Source organism: Mugil cephalus, chromosome 17 (genome assembly GCF_022458985.1).
Source record: "Mugil cephalus isolate CIBA_MC_2020 chromosome 17, CIBA_Mcephalus_1.1, whole genome shotgun sequence".
In the NCBI taxonomy this organism is placed as follows: domain Eukaryota; kingdom Metazoa; phylum Chordata; class Actinopteri; order Mugiliformes; family Mugilidae; genus Mugil; species Mugil cephalus.
In genome coordinates this window covers 17,044,732-17,064,570 of record NC_061786.1, presented here as the reverse complement: position 1 = coordinate 17,064,570, position 19,839 = coordinate 17,044,732, and the positions used below count along the sequence as shown (strand labels likewise).

At 42.7% G+C, this 19,839-nt stretch overlaps 1 protein-coding gene across 2 annotated transcripts in view; it reads right to left on the bottom strand.

Annotated features, from left to right (window-relative positions):
* LOC125023412 (probable cationic amino acid transporter) overlaps positions 1–19,839 on the bottom strand; it is a 27,002-nt gene extending 7,163 nt beyond the window's left edge. Inside the window, exons 1-7 of one of the 2 annotated variants that reach the window (XM_047610652.1) lie at positions 19,668–19,839; positions 6,081–6,609; positions 5,572–5,808; positions 3,168–3,385; positions 2,877–3,023; positions 903–1,111; positions 662–809 (exon numbers count right to left, since the gene is read on the bottom strand). In XM_047610652.1, coding sequence (XP_047466608.1) covers positions 662–809; positions 903–1,111; positions 2,877–3,023; positions 3,168–3,385; positions 5,572–5,808; positions 6,081–6,387 — 1,266 coding nt within the window. In that variant the 5' untranslated portion in view covers positions 6,388–6,609; positions 19,668–19,839. Of the gene's footprint in view, positions 1–661; positions 810–902; positions 1,112–2,876; positions 3,024–3,167; positions 3,386–5,571; positions 5,809–6,080; positions 6,610–19,233; positions 19,421–19,667 lie in introns of those variants that run through there. The other variant, XM_047610653.1, reaches the window with a different exon arrangement.

Below are 19,839 nucleotides of genomic sequence, written 5' to 3'. Positions count from 1 at the left end.
AACACAGAGGTTACATATACAAGTTAAACAATGGGACACAGGTGAAATACATCAGGGTGGGGCTAATAATCAGGGGCAGCAGCAGCCACGAGGGGGAAGTGAAGACATCTGGACAGAACGTTTAAAACACATTCAAAGTAAATTAGGAAGTGCCCGAAACCGGGATAAAGTTAAACATGATTAGATGCAGCAGAGCTTCCTATCATCAGTCCTATCATTGTCATGCAGGGCAACCTTTAGGACCTGACAGACACACCCACAACACTTCCTCTTTTTTTTTTTTACTGAATCTGCAAAAGACTCAGAAAAAGTGGGCAGTTTACATACGTTTATACTAGTCTCATAATTCTCTATAAATCTCTGTAAATCGTGTATTGGAGGGATTAGGTTTCCTGGCAAAATCCCTGTTGCGTTCTGCAGTTGCTAAGAGCCCCTTCAGAGATTGTTTTCCACCTAATCTGACTGCACTACCATTTAAAATATAACAGCTAAGAAGTAAAACACACTAAGTTTATTAAAAAGAAAACAGCTGGACTATAGATCAGGTTATAAAATACTGAGAATAAACCTCTGCAGTACTGTGAGATAATATATTGAGACAGCTGCACTAAGCAGGTAGCCCCCAAGGTCTTTATGTATTTTTATTCTCTCCAGCACTCACCAGTGTATACGCCAGCAAAGTTCCTATAGACATCATTTCTATGAGGTCTCTGAGGCTGACCAGGAGGGACAGCAGGGCAGCCAGGAAGCCGGACACCACACAGGCTACAGCGGGGGTCTCTGTGTAGGAAGACACATTGGCCAGGAACCTAAACGCACGTAAAGATGGACAGGATAAGACTTATATGCCTGTGTCAGTTATATCGATAAGATAAAACAGATGAATAACACAGAGGACTAACTTAAACAGAAGGCCGTCCCCCGCCATGGCGTAGATGACCCTGGGCATGGGGAAGAGGGACCCCAGGAGGGACACGGTCAATCCGGCTATAGAACCGACCGCCACAATGTACTTGGCGAACATGCAGCCATGCACGGCAAACATCTCCATCAGAGGGGCGTCCGCGTCGATCTCATTGTACGGAACCATGAGTGTCAGGATCACAGAAACCTGGATGGGCAACACAAATGTAGTTTTGGTTATAAACCGTTTATAGGGAGCTCAGTGAAATTTCAGGGAGAAAATCAAAATGAATGAATTTAACATATGGTTCCTAATGTAAACATGTATTTAGACCATTAGAACACAAGTTCTGATTACACATTATCACACTAGAGATTAGGCCACTTCTTCATGGTGCCTAATAAAGCAGTTATGCTCAGCGTTCATGCAGAGGTGAATCTTGAAGACCACAGCTGACCCTGATTTGACCTGAGAATTGATCTTCTCTGATTGGCTGAATGAAAACCACATGCTTCTAAACCTTGACTGAGAGGGATGTCATTTAAAATGTGTGCTATACATGGTCCCTTGCTCCATAAAGGGTTAATAAGAATAATGTTACTTTCCATCTTTGTATGCCATCATGAGTCTGCTGGCCACTATTTTTCCATCTCTGGTTTAATGGACACTGTGGTCAGAAAGTGTGCTGAGCTGCATCCTCACAGCTTAGCTAACGCTTTCGGGGCACTGCACATCGCATCAGGTGTTTATGTTTATTAGTCATGCTTCCCCGTGTGTGTGCATTTTTTTTTTTTTTTATCCTAGTGTCTGACGTGTGAAATCATGCAGGGCCATCTGTCACAAATGCTATGCCATGAAAGGAGATGGCATTGCTTGCACAATTTAAAAACAAAAAAGATTTTAAAAAGAAAGGAATAACAGTAATGATAATCACTCATCACAGAACTGAAGAGTGAGTTCTTTTCCCCTGGCGATCTGGTGGCTTTTAACCCTTCATTGGGAGGTGGGAGGTGAAAGTGGGGTATACTAATCCAGAGGGAATCCTACAACAAATCCTTATTAAACGTATTTGTTTGAGAGAGCAAAGCCGATCACAAGCGACATTTTTTGGTGCATATGTCCTCAACTGACGGCTTCCTAAAAAATGTAATGCAACATAATTCTCTGGACTGCAGCTACAGCACAACAACCGAGATAACAACAGAATGATGCAGATCAAAGAAGGATGGAGATTAAGAAAGGCTGAGAGGAGGACAGTAAAGGGGTGATGTGAAGGAACAGATGTGACTGCTAGACAGAGAGAGAGAGAGTGAGAAGGATTCTGAAAATAAGTTGACGAGTTTTGAAGTTGATAAAATCCTTGCCCCCAGGCAACGCTGACATATTCCTCCCTCCTGATTGGCCGCCATCACGGGGCGCCCCATAGCAACAACCTTCCAGCGCAATCTGGAAGGCTGTGTGAGACGAATACGAGGAGATGCACACCCACGGTGCTCAAGTGCAGGGGAAGCAACTAAATATTTGATCCCTTCAACTTTCAGTTAAAAACATTTCAAACTGTCTGCAGAACAATTCCAGTTTGCATTCACAAGCGAAGTCGTTAAGAACTGGAAGCTATAGATAAGAGTGCGAAGATGATGTATGATGAACAAATAACCGGATGGAGGCTTATATCTTTATGTTTTAAGCCGTTCTGTTCAAAACAAGCCAGTGTATGTAGGTGTATGAATATAAAATGCAGAGTGAATATGGCCTCCAATCTTTCCGCAAGTGATGGAATCATATATATTTGGAGACACTGAACATTACAAGTCCTTATCTCAGCTCAGTATCACACTGTACGTGCCAAACGAATTCAAATCAACTATGGGAAATGAAATGATACTTGAATCTATTCAACTATTAATTATTATGATGTATGATGAATTAAATTCTCGTGTTCAATATGTCTTCGGTCCCTGATGTGACTCACAGAGACGTAGGCAGTGAGGCAGGTGATGAGTGAGGCAGTGATCGCGTAAGGGATGGAAGTGTTGGGACTCTTGGCCTCCTCTCCCGTCGTAGCAATGATGTCGAACCCGATGAAGGCGTAGAAGCACGTGGCCGCGCCCTGCATCACCTGCGACGGAGACGAGGCGAGAAGAGTTAACGTTTGCGCCATTAAAAACAAAACCAGCTGGCGCTGCAAGATATTAACCCTTCCGTTTCGTTTGTTTGCTTACATGTGATTTTTCTATGTGTGTGTATGCATGTGCTTGCATACCCCTGACCAGCCAAACGGCAGGAACCTCCCCTCGTCCCAGTTCTCTCCGTTGACGAAGAACAGCCCGGCGATCATCATGAACACCCACACTATGAGGTTGATGACGTTCAGCACGTTGTTGAAGCCCACCGAGTTCTTCACCCCCAAAGCCACGATCACAGTCACCAGCAATGCTATCAACAGCGCCAGCAGGTCTGGGTACGACTGCTCTCCCTTACCTAGAGAGGAATCACATGCGGTGCCCAATTAGAGGACATGGAAAAGACATAAAGTGTTGCCGTCAAGTCACACTGCTGCTGCTGAGTGGTATAAAATCTCTTGCAGAAAGCAAATAAATAGAATAAATTGAAAGAGAAGACCAAACACAGTACCTGGGTATTGTTGTTTTTAGACAGTAATGCTAAAAATATATTTAACTGAAAAGGAACAGGAGTAATTTGAGGAGGCACAGGTGTTTTCTGTCTAACAATTTAAGTTACTGCTCGTGATGCATGGTTTTGAAGCTCAGTGTAGGTGGCATCGGACCACCTGGCACATAAAAACAATTTTTTCCTATCAGAACTGACCTTTATCGGCAATGCCATAATTGGAAGCACATTTATATCTGGTGCATCAACAACCACTTTTTGTCAGTTATTCACAGTGAAACAGTACATTGGAGTCCTTAATAAGATTCTCTCCGCCTCTCTAATGCAGTAAAACAGCTTAACAACAATTATCTTAACCAAACTCAACAACGCTCAACTGTAAGGGCTGGCCTGTGTGAGCATGGAAATTACTGAGCTATATTTTGAGCTAAATTGCAAGGGCGTGGAGGAACGACTGTATTTCTCCTGCAGGAAAAGGAAACATTAACTTTCCATTAGGATGTGGAACAGCTGGCCGTGCTGCTCGTCATGTGACCACCACAGGAAGAGGCTGGCAAGGCAGTGTCATTCTGATAGACACACAGCTGGCAAGCACACGCATCAGCTACAGCTTTACACCAGATTAGCAGGAGTCCTCGTCCAAGACTATGACCTGGAAAACTGTGCTGCAGCCAGGAGTCACTTAGAGAATTCAAGACGCTACGTACACTGTTAGTTCCAATAATGACCCTACTTCCAAAATAAGCAGTGAAATGTCATTTGTATGCTTCCTGGAAATCAAAATCTGCACTGGATGGTTTCCCAAACAGGCTTAACGTTTCACTGTCTGTGTTGTTGTTGAGATTTTGCTGTCATTCAAAAAGAGCATCGGCACTTTTACAGAGCCAGACGAATTCGTCTCTGTGGTACGGAGATGAACTCATAGCCCGTAGAGACAAGAATTGTTAAGGCTGTTGCATACTCCACAAGAAACGAGAAGATCGCTGCCGTTCCTCCGGCTGCGAGAAAAAAATGATGACAAAAATTGTTCTTGTTTGGGAGTATTTACAACTTATTTTCGGCCCTTCAACCAAGAAGAATTTTTTCTCGTATGGTATCTGGCATTTATTCTGTAATGGATCATAAATTGGAAGTAGGCGTGGCTAATGTGGAAAAGCAACTCTGTGAGCTCAGATGCTAATACTCGCTTGACCACTAATCTCTACTGGGTAGAGGTCAGCATACTGTGTGTGGGCGAATGCTAAATGAATAGCATGATCCGACGGACATGGATGTTAAAACAACCGGCCGACATCTGGTCCATTTCCCAGCTTTGGTACTATGTCTGAAACTGCACTCAAATGGCAGTGAATTCCCACAGACTTCCATGTTATAATGTCCAATGTTAAAGCAGTAAACATGTTTACATGTTCATTTCACAGTGAACTAGCTGCCTAGGTGTTAGCTAGGCTAGGCACAGCTAACATGGTGACCACCGGTGCCTCCTACATTGAGCTTCAGAACTAAAATACCAATGGCTGACGGCATAGAGGGATTATACATCTTCTTATATAATCAATGCTTAGTACATGAACAGTCAACAGAAGATGTCAGAGTTCATAAAACTCATAAAAAATCAAAAATTCTTCTTGGTCCATAGTTTTGCATAACTGTCATTTGTTGGTTCAAGCCAATACAGCAAGAAGTATTTGTCTTGCACAGCTATGAGAGCAGAGCTGAGTCTAATTGACCTTCTGGAGGACAGTCAGGAGAATAAAGAATCTTCCTCTCCACAATTTAATTAAGGAAATCGATGAAAATGCACTCCTAAACATTTAACATTTAAAAATAGCTACAGATATTTCCAGGAAGGGTTTTGACTTCTGATTTTGGTTTCCCCAAACCATCACAACGATACTCAAGCAATGCCATAAACTGTCAAACTCTGTGCGATATAATATCAGTTCTTATCTTAGAAACACTAACAGCAGTCTTCATTTTTGTATGAGTAGAACTATCAGATTTTCCCTAAGCCCATATGTCTCTCTCCCACTCACCCAAGCCGTTGAGTGTCCCGATGTGTGAAATCATAAAGTTGCTGATGCTGTGGTTGGCCAGCGAGTCCGCCATGCTGCTGAGAGCCGACGCCCCCGCCGCCGTTCCGATCAGATACTCCAGAATCAAGTTCCAGCCGATGAAGAAAGCCACGCACTCGCCCACGGTCACGTAGCTGTACGTGTAGGCCGAACCTGTGGTCTTAGGCACGCGCACACCGAACTCTGCGTAACACACACCTACAGGATACAGAGGGAAATTCATAGAGTATAGACACATGCATTATATATCCTGTACACAAGCGTATCACTGATGTGACAGCATTATCACAAAAGTGAAAGGCTGGGTTTATTGCCTACTGTTCGTCTGTATAATGTATTTGCCCTTGTAATAATTGCACAGTATTAAAAGGCACTCGATATATAAATCATTTTCTTTCAGTGGTGATAAGAATGGCAGTGACCTTTATGATGTAGTTATAATTACAATGATGTGTAAATACTGGCCTCACCTGACAGAATGGAGGCCACAGCGGCAATAATGAAGGACACTATGACACCAGGACCAGCCATCTCCTTAGCAACCAGCCCCGAGACCACATACATCCCCGTCCCGACACAGCTGCCCACACCCAGAGACACCAGGTCCACGGTGGACAACACTCGGGCCAGTTTGGTCCCATGTGAACTGGTACCCGTCATGGCGGAATCCAACATGGACTCCACAGGTTTGGTCCTCAGGACGCGGGACGCAAAGGTGTTCCATGTCGAACCCCACTGTATCCTGCGAGGGTCCAGCTTCCCAACGAGGCCGCTCATACTGAGGGCTAAAGGTCAAACGGAGGAAATGCGCAGAGAGGGGAATGTGCTCGTTCCTTTTCCTTCCGCCCTGCGACTGTTTTCGAGCAAATGATTGTGTAGAGCACTGTGGAAGAACTCCTTATTCCGTACGACCGAAGAAGATCTAATTCTGCCTTGCTGCCTGTGCCTCTGCCTTCTGGTTCAGACAGCTTTACCCCACATGGTGAGAGACAGAGTTATCTGAAAGAAAAGGGTGCGAAGATTTATTTTAGGCACATTTCACAGCACATTGCTTTCTTTTTAATTATCTAACACAGTGCTTATTCGTGAGCTCCCATGCTAGGACACGGGAGCTCAGAGGTGGAGATGTATTACAAGTTTGTCCGCAAATGAAGCGTACCTCAATGAGGAAGCAGCTAATTAGCAGTCCTCTCCCTGTAGCCTTGTTGCTATAGTAGCCAAGCTCATTAGTGACAGTCATGGAAGGTAAATCTTTTTCTTTCGCTTGTAATGGGGATAGGGAGCAGTACACACATGCTAACACATAATCCTTAATCCTACACCTAAACAAAAGAGCCTGTAAAACATTTGTTTGGACAAAATTAGACACAAATATGCTATGACTTCAATGCATGTTGCACCTCCTTTTAAAATATTCAACAAGTTATGACCTCATATGATTCGATTGATTGTTAGCGCTATATTTATTTCACAGTTCATATCTTGCTCCCATTACAGATGCAACAGTGACACAGTGATAAAAAATTTTAAACCTTGCACTCCATTGTACATATTAATTCACTGTATTTAATTACAGCTATGCACCGATCAGCCACAACATTAAAACCACTGAGAGAAGACGTGAATAACATTGAGCATCTTGTGACAATGCAATGTTCTGCTGGGAAACATTTGGACATGGCATTCCTGTCGATGTTAGTTGATGGACGTACCACCCACCTACGCCAGACACCCACACGCCACAGCAATGACACTCCTTGATAGCAGCAGCACAGGCACATGCACAAAAATGGCTTAGGAACAACTCAAAAAACATGAAAAACTGCACAAGGTGTTGGCCAGGGCTTCAAATTCACTAGATCTCAAACTGATCAAGTATCTGTGGGATGCACTGGAACAAGCCTGATCCACAGGGGCTCCTCCACACAACCCATAGGACACCCACTAACACCGTTTTGTAGCCAGACACCACAGGACACCCTCCGAAGGCCCACTTCCATTCTCTGAGTCACAGCCGGTTTGAAAGCACAAGGGAGCCCTACACAATATTAGGAAGGTGGTCATAATGGTGTGCCTGATTGGTGTAGTTTCACTCAGAACTTGATAACCTGGGGCTTTTAGGGGGGTCTGTATGGGAGAATTGTTAACGCAGTATGGCCTTTATAGGTTTAAGGGACATTCATTGCAAATTCATGCCAAAATGTAGCCATCCCAGGTAAATACTGTCTCGTTTTCTCTCCACAAACAGTTACCTGTCATGACGGTGCACCCCTATAGGCAAAATCCCTAAACTTTAAGATTACAGAGGTATAGTGGTGTATTTTTGCATGTGATAATAACATAGTAACTTTTATGTGAATAAACTCAAATCAGAAGATTTCTTCAACATTTAAAATGATGCTTCATGCTTATAAAAATGCTCTGGGTCAGATGGAAACAGAATTAATAAGAAGATATCGTCAACATATAGGAGAACATGAATGCAAGCTATCTGCAAAACAAAATCAGGATAGCAATTCACTTAATAAAGATAAAACACATTCAGTCAGATCGCATCGAGTCTTTGAACGGACCACTTAAACTGTACCTGGTGCCATTTGAGTAACAGTGCGATTAGAGATGCTGTTGAACAGAGAGCTATTACAGTCATCAGTTGTGGCTGAGTGCGCCTCTCTCTGTCTCTTTCTCTTAACAGCGGTGAGTTAATACTCGCCCATTCATCTACTCTGAACAACAAACACAAGTTAAGGGACAAACACACACTCGCGTAAGGTGCGCCCACACTGCCTCTCACATATAACACGATCCACTCAAATGCTGAGAGCTATTACCAGGCTGTTTAACCAGAGCAGGCGGGACTGCTATTGTCGCTGCACTTAGTTGGAGTACAAGCATGGATGAAAAGGTGATTTGATTTGACGGAGTGTGACGGAGAGCAGCGGCGGCGGGGCGGCGGCTCTTTAACAGTCATACTCAAAATTTAGCTCAAGTGCATTTACCTAGCAGAGAATGAGTTATGAGTCTGAAAATATGAACCTTCATCTTGCTCAAAAGCAGAAATGCAAGAAAGCAATTTAGTCCTCTGTTAGGACTCTGCGATGTTCCTTTTACGTGTTTCTGTCATAAATTCATGATACGTTCAAAAGAGCTGACACCCATTAATGCACTGTACACAAAATGTAATAAATATAAAAATGTATCAACACAACGACACGTGCACACTAGGGTGAACTAGATTTTTTATCTTGGCTGAAGGTAAAGATAGGTCAGAAAAATGACGTATATGATGTCAATATGTAACCAGACCACACTTAATCCAATCATATGTCGTAATGTGTGTGTAAATGCACTCAGCAGAGAGCTCTTAATCCACAACATGTAGGAATAAAAAGGTCCTTTCGTAGGCACTCCAATCGGTGGCCGTGTTATAAAAAGTGTGCTTTTAGTTCGTTGTTATTACAGAAACAGTTTTCAAATAAAATACAATTACCAATTATGAACATCCACAGAGAATATTACTAAGTTAAATAAAGATTAAAATTTTAATTTTTTTGCAGCACTCCAAAATACTCAAGAGCTTCAATTAGCAGCAAATTCCAGACATTCAAGACAATTCCAGCCTCTCATCCTGTTAACTAAGCTAAAGGACAATGAAAAGACAGAGCTGCTTTTTGATTACTAACTGCCAAATAGAAAGTCAGCAGACTCAAGAGTAACCTTAATATTAAACAGAAACTGAAAGAGTATAAACAACGTCCATGCACTATTAGTGAAACACAAACATTTGTCCATAAACTCAAAGATATAAGCGGATGTGGGGAAAACACAGGAACTGATGCAGAATATAAGGTCAGCTCAGGCCAGAATAAACACTTTGTTTTCTGGCTTGAACATTCACTGCGTGTGCACGCGTGTGTGGAGAGGGCCGGAGAAAATGAACACGTTAAGAGCAAAGGATGAGGACGATGAGCAGACTGAGAAACGGCAAATCTGTTTTTCATTAGAGCCCCCGCCGAGCTTTGATCATTCAGTCCGGCTCCATCAATACACGTGTGTATGCTCAAGGGAAGGATTGCATGGAATGGGCAAACAAACGTTAATGGATTTAATTTGAGGCGCTGATACCTTTGCACCAATCTAATCACAATCCAAACCTTCCAATATCAAAAAAATAAAAAAGGCAACATGCGGCAATATGCACTGCTTCACGTCACTAGGTTTGCAGTATGTGTATTTCAGTCGGTGCACACAAACACACGCAAGCTTTCATCATTCCATATCTCAGATCAAAACATGCAAGCAGCTTGATTTTCAAAGCATCTGCTACATTTTAATATTTCCTGGCTACTTGCATTGACATTGACCACCTGCCCTGTGCTGAGTGCTATTTGAACAGCATATAGTGGGTCAACAAAACAGAGCTGCACAAAGCGCTGTGGCAGCAGGTGTTCCATCTGCTCTGGGCAGGAGAACTGACTTCCCCAGGAACAAGGTTGGGTGAAGAGCACTGAACCTTCGAAACAAAAAAAGCAATGACAGAAATATAACTTCTGCACATTTGCCTGCAGGAATTGTAGACAATGATTCAGATAACATTTTTTTTTTTTTTTTTTTTTTTTTGAGAGAATACATCTGCATTCCAGGAAATACCTTTAAATGCTTTCCAGCTGACAGAGAGGCGAGTAGATCAATACCACCCCGGAGCCAGGAGATGATTAGTATAGCATAGCTCAGCCCCTGCGTCTATAATCACCCCCTTTTCTTACTTATCCACTCCTCTCTACAGTATATAATGGTAGCCCAGTTACAGAAGATCATGTTCAGCTTTATTGTGCAAAATGCAATTTCAAAGCTAGGAAATGAGGGGAAAAGTCTAGTGGAGTATGTCCTGCGGTGTCTCTGTATGTACGTAGATTTGAAAGGACAGCTGATGTGTGTAATAAAAATAAAAAAATTGATTAAGAGTTATCATTTCAGTGGTGGTGAAATGCATTCTGGGACTACTAGCAAGGTGGTTAGCCTGGTTCAATTGTGCAATTTTGAGGATAGTAAATTTTACAAATCACTATAATCAAATGGCAAATCAGCCAGGCATTTTTCCAGTCTTTAAGCTAAACTTTAAACTAAGCTAAGCTAACCTTAAAGACAGGCCAAAGGTAATGTCCTCCTTCTTTTCTTGATTTTGTTTCTTGTTGTAATGGTTTATGTTCTTATTTGTATGCATTTTTGTAGGAAAAGTGCTATAATAAAGTTTGATTTATTGATTGATAAATTAAGTTAAGCTAAGCTAAACTAACATAAACTAAAATACGATAAACTAATCTAATCTAATCTCCATGCTTCATATACACACATGAGAGTGGAATCCATTTTCAGTTTGAGTAGACAAAAAATAAATTCTGACCACCAGAAATGTGTTTAAATTTCTCAGTATAATGAAATGCATGCTGGGGAACAAACACAACTCAGCGCTAATAATTCATTACATTGCAAGCAAAGCATGTAGAGGCCAGGTACTGCTTCTCCGGTGGCGACATCTGCATCGATCCCCTCATCCAGGAGAACAAGAAAGAGGCGGGTGCACCATTGCTCCTCTGAGTCCTTATAAAGAGCATAAACTGAAGTGCCGGAGGCAACGTTAGCTGCAAAATTATTTAACTCCCAGTGAGTGTGGGCGCCGCGCAGGCAATGCACTTTATATGTATTTAAACAACAAGCCGTGCCACCAAGCTCATTTTATTACATTACAAAGGAATGGGCCATTAGAAATCTACATATAAATGGAATTAATGGAAACAACAAAGCACAGCTGAGTGAGTTGAGAAATTGCTGTCATTTCCCAGTGTGTGAGCGACACGCCGGCATTGTGTTCATAGAAATCCTGTTTCTGAGTGTAATAGAATTTAATACGAGACCTTTCTCCAGTATTACTTCCCTAAACTCACACCTATTATGTGCTCAGCCGGAGTTCGGCCGTTTCAGGATCAATAGTTGAATCCCTGTCATTATAATCATTGCCACCACTTCTAGCATCTCAGCATCAGTGTGTTTCCTCTCCAGATAACAGAACTGTCAGAACATCTATCCTCGTGCCTAATCAGCCGTGACTAAGCCCGTCTCTGTGTCCCCCAACCGCCCCGCCCGCGTCTGAATTACTAGACGGATGAATAACCTGATGGAGCTCTCATTGCCTTTTACAGTAAAGAGCTGCATCGGCTTAATAAAGTTGAGAGCTCTTCTGATTCACTCAAAGCCGACCTGGCAACCGGCCTGCACAATGCCTTGGCCGCTTTTTGGCCGCTGCAAAGGCTAGACCTGGCAAGTGGCCCTGGTCCCATTCACACCGCCTACAGACAGAACAGGAAGGAGTTTTTAGTAGGGCACCTGAGTCAGGGAATTTTTTCTTTTCCCCCTTTTTTCACTCATGTCTCGTTTATCACTTCCTCCGCCTCAGCAAAACAATGTAAAATGCATGCAAAATCGGTCTGTCTGCGATTTCCTTTGTACTTTATCTATGTAGTCTTATCAGTACAATTGGCAGATAGATAGACAGATAAATTACAGAAGGTAGAAAATATTGCAATGCATAATTTATGAATCTGTGTTCGTGCCTCTGATGATTTATGAGGCTCAGTGGAGTGTTACAAAGCTGTACTCAGAGCCCTGCAGTCTAAAACCATAATCACTTCAATGCATTAATGTATTGCCATCAATCGATACGGCTATCCACGCTAATTTAATCACAGTCACTTCCATTTTAGTTGCCATGAGTTTAAATGTACTGCACTCGATTTGAAACCTTGTTCACGTTTTGTTCTTAAAGGTCAAAAACCAGATTTTAACAATCGCCTTATTCCCAACATCTTCATTCATCCACATATGTAAATTAGATTATGTTCAGGGGACAAATGCCACACAAGATCCAGTGTAGCGGTTTCTACAGATATGAGCCGTAATTGACTGGTTTGTTATCGTTTTTCCTCCGCTTGACCAACCGCGGCGACGGTCTTGGCCGATTCTTCTTCTTGCCTGACTGGATACAGTATTCCTTTCTGACAAGCCTAATGAGTCTGACACGCACACAGAAAAAGGAAAAAGAAATTGCCGACTGTCGGGTTGATTTCGTTTGCGCGACTCATCGGTCGCACTTCAAGTGTCCCGGTCTGTCCAAAACTGTCAAGAAAATAGATTTTATAGGATAACTTTGATGTTTGTTTTCGTTTTCGACTGAGCAGCCTGGCTGAGTTTTATTTGCTATCTATAGTCTCTGGCCTAATTGACCAGCGGTCGGTGCAGCATGAACTCAGCAGGGCTCTGTGGCTACTTAATGTGGAAAAGGAAAGAAAACAGTGATTACGGTAATTGGGTACCACCCATGCCACGCTCCTCTGGAGACTTATAGTAATCCAACTCGGCTGAAACTTCATAAAGAGCAGATATAGCATATGCGGCATTTCACGGATATTCAAAGTCAGCATTTGAAAGCATTATTGCACTGTTACAAAATGTAAATCCAGTAAATGAATCACACCACAGTTCTGATGTGTCTTAGGCCCCTTGGGATTTGATTCCCCGGTGGCGCCTCAAGGTCCTAATCCAGCCATGTTTGTTTGACTGAACACAGACTAATTTCATTTTCTTTCGTTATCTGTGACGCTAAACCACTGTGCACTTCAGACAGACAGAGGAGCACAAGGAATGAAAAGGTGCTCGTGGCAAAGATGCAATAATCTGTCAAAGGGTAAACAACGAGAGAATAATGATTTTGGCTTATCACCGAGTGCAGGTGGCCCTCGAGCAGATATCCTGTTTTCGCTGTCAGTCTATGTATGTTAGAACAATGCTCCTTATTCCAACATATATGAGACACATAAAATATCTAAGCCGTTCAGATTGTTTATTTCTAATTTAAAGTGGGCAACGCAAAGGTTGTGTTCAAACTTCAAACTGATGTTTCTTAACTGTGTGGTACACCAATCAGCCACAACATTAAAACCACTGACAGCGAATAACACTGACCACCCACTTAGACCCACCCCATAGCAATGGGATTCATAGATGGCAGCAGCCGTCCCCAGCAAGATGTAGCCTGACACACACTCAACAGCGTAGGAACAACTAAAAAAAAAAAAAACAAAAAAAAAAAAACATGAAAAATGCACAAGGTGTTGAAACTGGTCTCCAAATTCATTACATCTCAAACTGATCAAGTATCCCCTCCCTTCAACCCATAGGACCCAAAGGCCTAACAACATTCTGTTAAAAGAATGAGTCACAACTATTTCTGAGGCACAAGGGAGACCTGCACAATATTAGGCAGGTGATAATGTTATGCCTGCTCGCTGTATTGTGTGATAACATGAATATAGCAACAATTCCAGCGTGTGAGTCTCAGATAAGATAATCAACATTCTTGCTTCCGCGGTCTACATCTCCAAATAAACTCTCATTCGCAGGTTTTCTTGTCTCTTTGAGAACGCACTGATTTATCCATTAGAAAGTTGGATCTAATTGAGTGAAACATGAGTCATAATTAACGACAACCCTAGTGGCATTGGAACTCGAGATGTGCTCACCAGACAGTATAAATAATCAGAGTGCCAGAGGATGATGCTGGTCACAAAACAGGAAAATTGCCATCCAAGACATCCGCTTTAATCCGGCTTTCCGTCCACATTGGAACTAGTAATAGATACACACTTGGCAGTCTGACTCTGACTTGCCGATACATACGTTATTTGACCATCAACCTCAAACGCGCTGACGTGTACTCTAGATTCACAATGCAGACATAATAAACGAGCAGAGGAAGAAACACTCCGGCTGTCACTCCATTGAAGGTGCATGACGTCTATCAGTCAGAAGTTTCCAGGGTGGAATCTGGCTGGAGCTGCTCCCAAAGCTCAGACCGAACTGCTCTGCATGGCTGACCCGCCACCCAACCCAGTTCACTCACAGTTTGCGCCGCCCCATCCTCATCTGTCTTCCCCTAATGCGGCGCAGTGCGGGGCCTGTAGCTTAAAGCAAACTGGATGCTGGCTCCAGACTGGTAGATAAATAAAAAAACAGCGATGACACTCCCTCTGGCTCTGAGTTTAACCAGCCATATCAATGACATCTTTGTCTGTGTGGCCTTAGGAAAAAACGGGGTCACCTCACACACTCCTTATCACAGACTACCTCATAAAGTATAAACCTCAATTAAAAACATTTAGTCTAGGGCAAGGCTGTGTGACAGTCAGGGATAAAAGTAAAAGGAGGTATTGCCAGGAGCAGCCAAAACCTGTTTTTCATTTGCTAATCTCTGTCCCTGCTTGTTGTCTTCGATCGTACACAAAAGAGCTTTTTATGCAATGACTATCACTGACAATGCATCTGTCATGGAGCATCTCTTTACCACCACACTCTAACCTCTCCACTTCTTTTCTGATTTAAATTACCCGTCTGTGACCCCACTTTCCCTGCAAACATGTGCAGTGTCTGTCGCATGTACCACTGCCGGCCGACGGCCCTTTGAAATTTCATCGATTCCGCCTCCACCCATTACTCTCTCTACATCCTCCTCTCAATTCTCTGACCATCTTTGCCTCTTTTCCTTTGCTCCAGCTCGTATCTGATGCAGACCTTCAGAGTGCCTTACCATGACAACCGAGGAGATAAACTCCTTGAGCTCCAGGGGTTGGACCCTGAAAACCTTGCTTTGGACCAAACAACTTTAACTTTCAAGGTTAGCGTAGCGTGGGCCGCGGTTAGTGAAAGGTGAAAGGTTGCGGGTCGCTTTGGGATCGCTTTCTCGTCATCTCCTGTCATGTTTTTATTTTTATTTATAATGGTGGGGATGAAATAAGTAAATTAAGACATTTTCACCACCTGCTGCTCTCTTTTTCCCATCATATGATTATTATTGATGCTATAGAAATAAAATTAAAAGGAAATATATACCTTTGTCCATTTGTCTTATTTGACATTCCATTTAACAGCATCAAGTCAAGAAAATATACATTATATGATACAATATGATCCTCTACATGCATAGAATCTGACCTGGTTTGTGAAATCTGAGAACTTGCAAGTACTACACTAAATAATTACGCCCACACACTCATCTTTCCATTGGGACTTTGCAATTTTACGGTAACCTCATAGTTTAATGCTAAGATGTTAGCCTTGATAGCTGCTGATGTTAAGCATATGGTTAAGTTATTTTTTTGTTATTCAATGTTAATGACTTTTGCATTGTGCAATATCAACTCAATGGCAAGAATGGTTTAGAATTGCACTTGGTATCACACCTCATCTCTTCTTATCTCATCTTTTCTCTTGGAGGCAGACAGTTGCTTAGCAGCAGCGATCACATGACTTACGGCCTATGTTACCACGAACGCCTGGGATTTTCTGTGCACAACCTTGGTGTTATAATCCCAAGTTCCAGCATGGAAATGTATAACTGTGTACCATCCTTTCCAACAATTTTAAAACCAGAACCTGGGAGTATAAAACAATTCCAGACACATGCACTTGGTCTTTGTGAAAGTACAGAATGTACCAATGATTAATGAGCTTTTAACTAAGACTCAAGTTTCACAGTCCACTCCATCACCCAAAGTGTAATACCAAAGTAATTTGATCTTTTCCTGTCACACTAATGAGCACTTGTTTGTTTGGAGATGGCAATTGCTAATGTTTATTTTACTGTTTGCTGCCACTTAGTTCAGCTCATGCACAGCTTGTGGCTGCAGCTACTGTCATTAATATAATATCTCACCCTGAATAATGGATTTCTAGCAAGTTTGTCCTTATATTGCTTCGAAATGACCATATTTAGCAAAGTTAGTCATTCCTGTACCGCTCCATTCTTCTGGAGGAAGTAAAGAGGCTAGCACCAGGTTAGCTTATGATTGCTACTTGTAGCTCTCTTTGCAGCGACAACAGTGGTGACATTTGACTAACACGTGGGGCGACTGGGGAAAATCCTCAGAGATGACGGCTTGTGTTCAATGTTATGCGACGTTTGCCTTTTTTATCTTTTTTTTTAATGATGGCAGTCTATGATTGTTGAAGACGGAGGGCAACCCGCAGACAGAAGCGAAATCAATGTGGGCACACTTTTCGTAAACAGAGGGCGACAGAATGAACAAATTACAGGTATTATCCCATCAATAATAATCATCTGCTTTTGTGAGAGAAAAAAAATTCTTTCCTCCGTTGCTTAGAAGCAACCAGGTATACGGCACCTTTTAGCTTTGTCAATTTGACTGCCAATAAAAGTTGATGCATGATTTTTTTTTTCTCATCGATATAAGGGATGAGGGTTCAAAAAATATCTGTTGATATGCCTGTTGGGAAGCAGCCACAGGCACAAATTCATAACAGGGATCTGATTACATCGTAATGATAATGATCAACGCTGTCCACCTCCCACATGCTGGCCCTCTAGACTCTTTCTCTCTGTCTCATTTCTTTGTCTCTCCCTCCCTTTCGTTTCCGCTGAAACACTAATCTGAAGTGCGTGTTGATAGAGACAAACAATAGGATGCAACTTGTGCATGCGTATCTGGGAGGTTCTGATTGTATTAGCCTTTATGCGCTGGCAGGTTCACTGACGTCAGTGGTGAGCAGCGTCTGATGAAGACGGAGGGGTGGCGGCCGGTGTGCCAAGCCATTCATAAGTATAAGAGGTCACATTTATGTGTGTGCGTGTTTCTGCTGCATGAGTCACACCTATATTTTACAGCAGGGGTCATTATGCTCTCATGTGCAATACAGAATTCAATTCTGTCTATTTTCCATGCTTTACAAACACATTGTTTTGCTACTCAGAGCTTTGCAGGTGTTGCAGCTATGTGACAACACAGGAATATGTGGAACACCTAGAAATGCAGTCTACTAGTTTCAATATACTCTCTCTTGTTCAAGCTTCTACATCTTTTATTCTTTACAGCTTCTTGTGGGGAACTCTTCATCCCCTCTTTGGTTCAATCAAGCCTTACAGCCAATCAGAATTCAACCTATACCTAGACAAGAAAAGACGTTTCACAAGTTTAGACCTCAGCTTCCCACCCAAAGCTACTGGGATGAGAGGCAACATGTCACCCCCCCTTCCAATGGCCTTTCTCAAACAGACATGACCTGTGCATGGCATTATTTGGAGAACTACACAAACAGAAACCATTTGTTTTAGGTAGCTATTCTGATAACTAAACTGGCATTTGTGTTTGTGCTACAGTTGCTACTTCACTTGCTACGTCACCAAATTGCCCACAGTTCAGCAAAAAGTTACACCGACCATTTTTGAAAATGGATTGCAAGGTAATGGATGAAGTTTGAAATTTCATCCAATGAAATAAACTTGAAATGAAACAGTGCGCTAAGGCCAAATGGGCTCACAAAATGATCCATCATGTCATTATGATTCCTGCTATAACACAGAAACCCAGTTGTAAATGTGGCGCAATTTACAAAAACATAACATCAGAAGAGCCCTATGACAAGGAGCGACTGCACCTCAAGCGTCTCCAGTAGTACGGCCATCCACATGACATAATCTAATTCGAGACCCAGTCGTCTTGGGGGCTGTGAGTGTGTGAGTGAGACAGAGACTCTGCACTGCTAATTTGGTCAGTTACGTAATCTTGTGGTCTTGCTTCTAATTATTGTTGTTTTCAGCAACCCCATCATCATCACTGTCATCTCAGTCATTCATCACGTTTCTCTTCTTCCCGATGATCTTATTTTGTGGCATTCACGGCTGGAACTTAGAAAATAAGCTGCCTTCGTTTCCTGTCTAAACTTTATGTGGATGTAAGAGCATTTCATTTTTTTTCAGAGCTGAACTTTCAATACAACCACTCTTTTTTTTCTCAGCCAAGGCCCCAGTTGCCTCCTATGCTTTTAAAAGTATCCCTTCTATATGATTCTGTGTTGACAATCCATGAATTTTCAGGGATGCGTATACCACATCTGACTGGAAATCAATGGAAATTAAAATCAGCTATTTCTGCGCAGCTGTTTCTCATGGTTAAAGTGGCGTAGGCACCTGTGGCGCTCTGACAGGGCCATCAAGCTTCCTTCCGTGTACGAGCAAGCCATCTGCTGAGGACTGTTTGTTTTCAGCACCACGGACAGCACGTCATCGCCACCGAGGATGAAAAAGAATTAAGAAGGGGGGACGTGACCTTATGGCAAAGAGAGAGACAGAGAAAAAGGCTGAATGAGAGAGAAAGAGAGAGAGAGAGAGATCTGGCCATGTCATTAGGGATTAGCCTAGTTCGACAGCTTGAAGCTTTCAGTGTCTGGTTTGACTGTTTGAGTGCACTTGTCCTCACATAGATAGATAAGCACACATGCATTCACTGTTGTCTCTCTGTCTGTGAGATAGATAGATAGATAGATAGATAGATAGATAGATAGATAGATAGATATTAAAAAAGCTACTTGTAATCTTCATCATGATCTAAACTAGAATGAATCCTGACAGTGGCACATGATCTACATATTGTCAACCAACAACAATATGGCAAAACAAAGGAAAAGCCTTTTGTTCCCTTTCTGCCCACATTCTAACATCTTTGTCTCTTTCTCCGACACACATAAACTTCACAAGCAATAACCACATGCTCTCACCTGCATAAATACCCTTAATTAAACGTCCCACCCTCTTACATCTGGGTCCCAGACGTCCCTCTGTCGTTTCCTGTACTCCTCTCGACTCTGCAAACCAGCTGCAGCTCTAGTCCGGAGGGAGAATCCACACCCGCCCTAAACTCTCCTCTCCCTTCTTCTTCCTCCTCCCGCAAAACACTCACACCTTTACGATGAGGTGTACATACAGGAAAGGGACATTTCCGTCAACGAACGCCAGCTTTACGTGTACGCACGGTTTGCGCGTTATGCGCCATCGCTTGTATTAAACAAAAGGCACAAAGGAAGACAAGAGAAAGAAGGAAGCGGAGTGGTGAGATGGTAAATGACGGAGTAGGGTGAAGGGGCGATTTAGATTTAAGATAACGTCAGGGTTGAGGGGAGAGGAGGACAAAAACGGAGGTTAAAATACTCACTGTGCCACGGCCGGATTAGAGGATGCCCATGTCGGATGCTGCAGTCGGTCACCAGCATCAGCAGCAGCATCTCCGGGCTGCGCGGTGCATCAGCGGGAGACAACGCGGCACGGGGGGAGGGAGGAGGGGTGGGTGGAGGGAGGGTGAGGCTGATGATGTAAAAAGCTTTAAA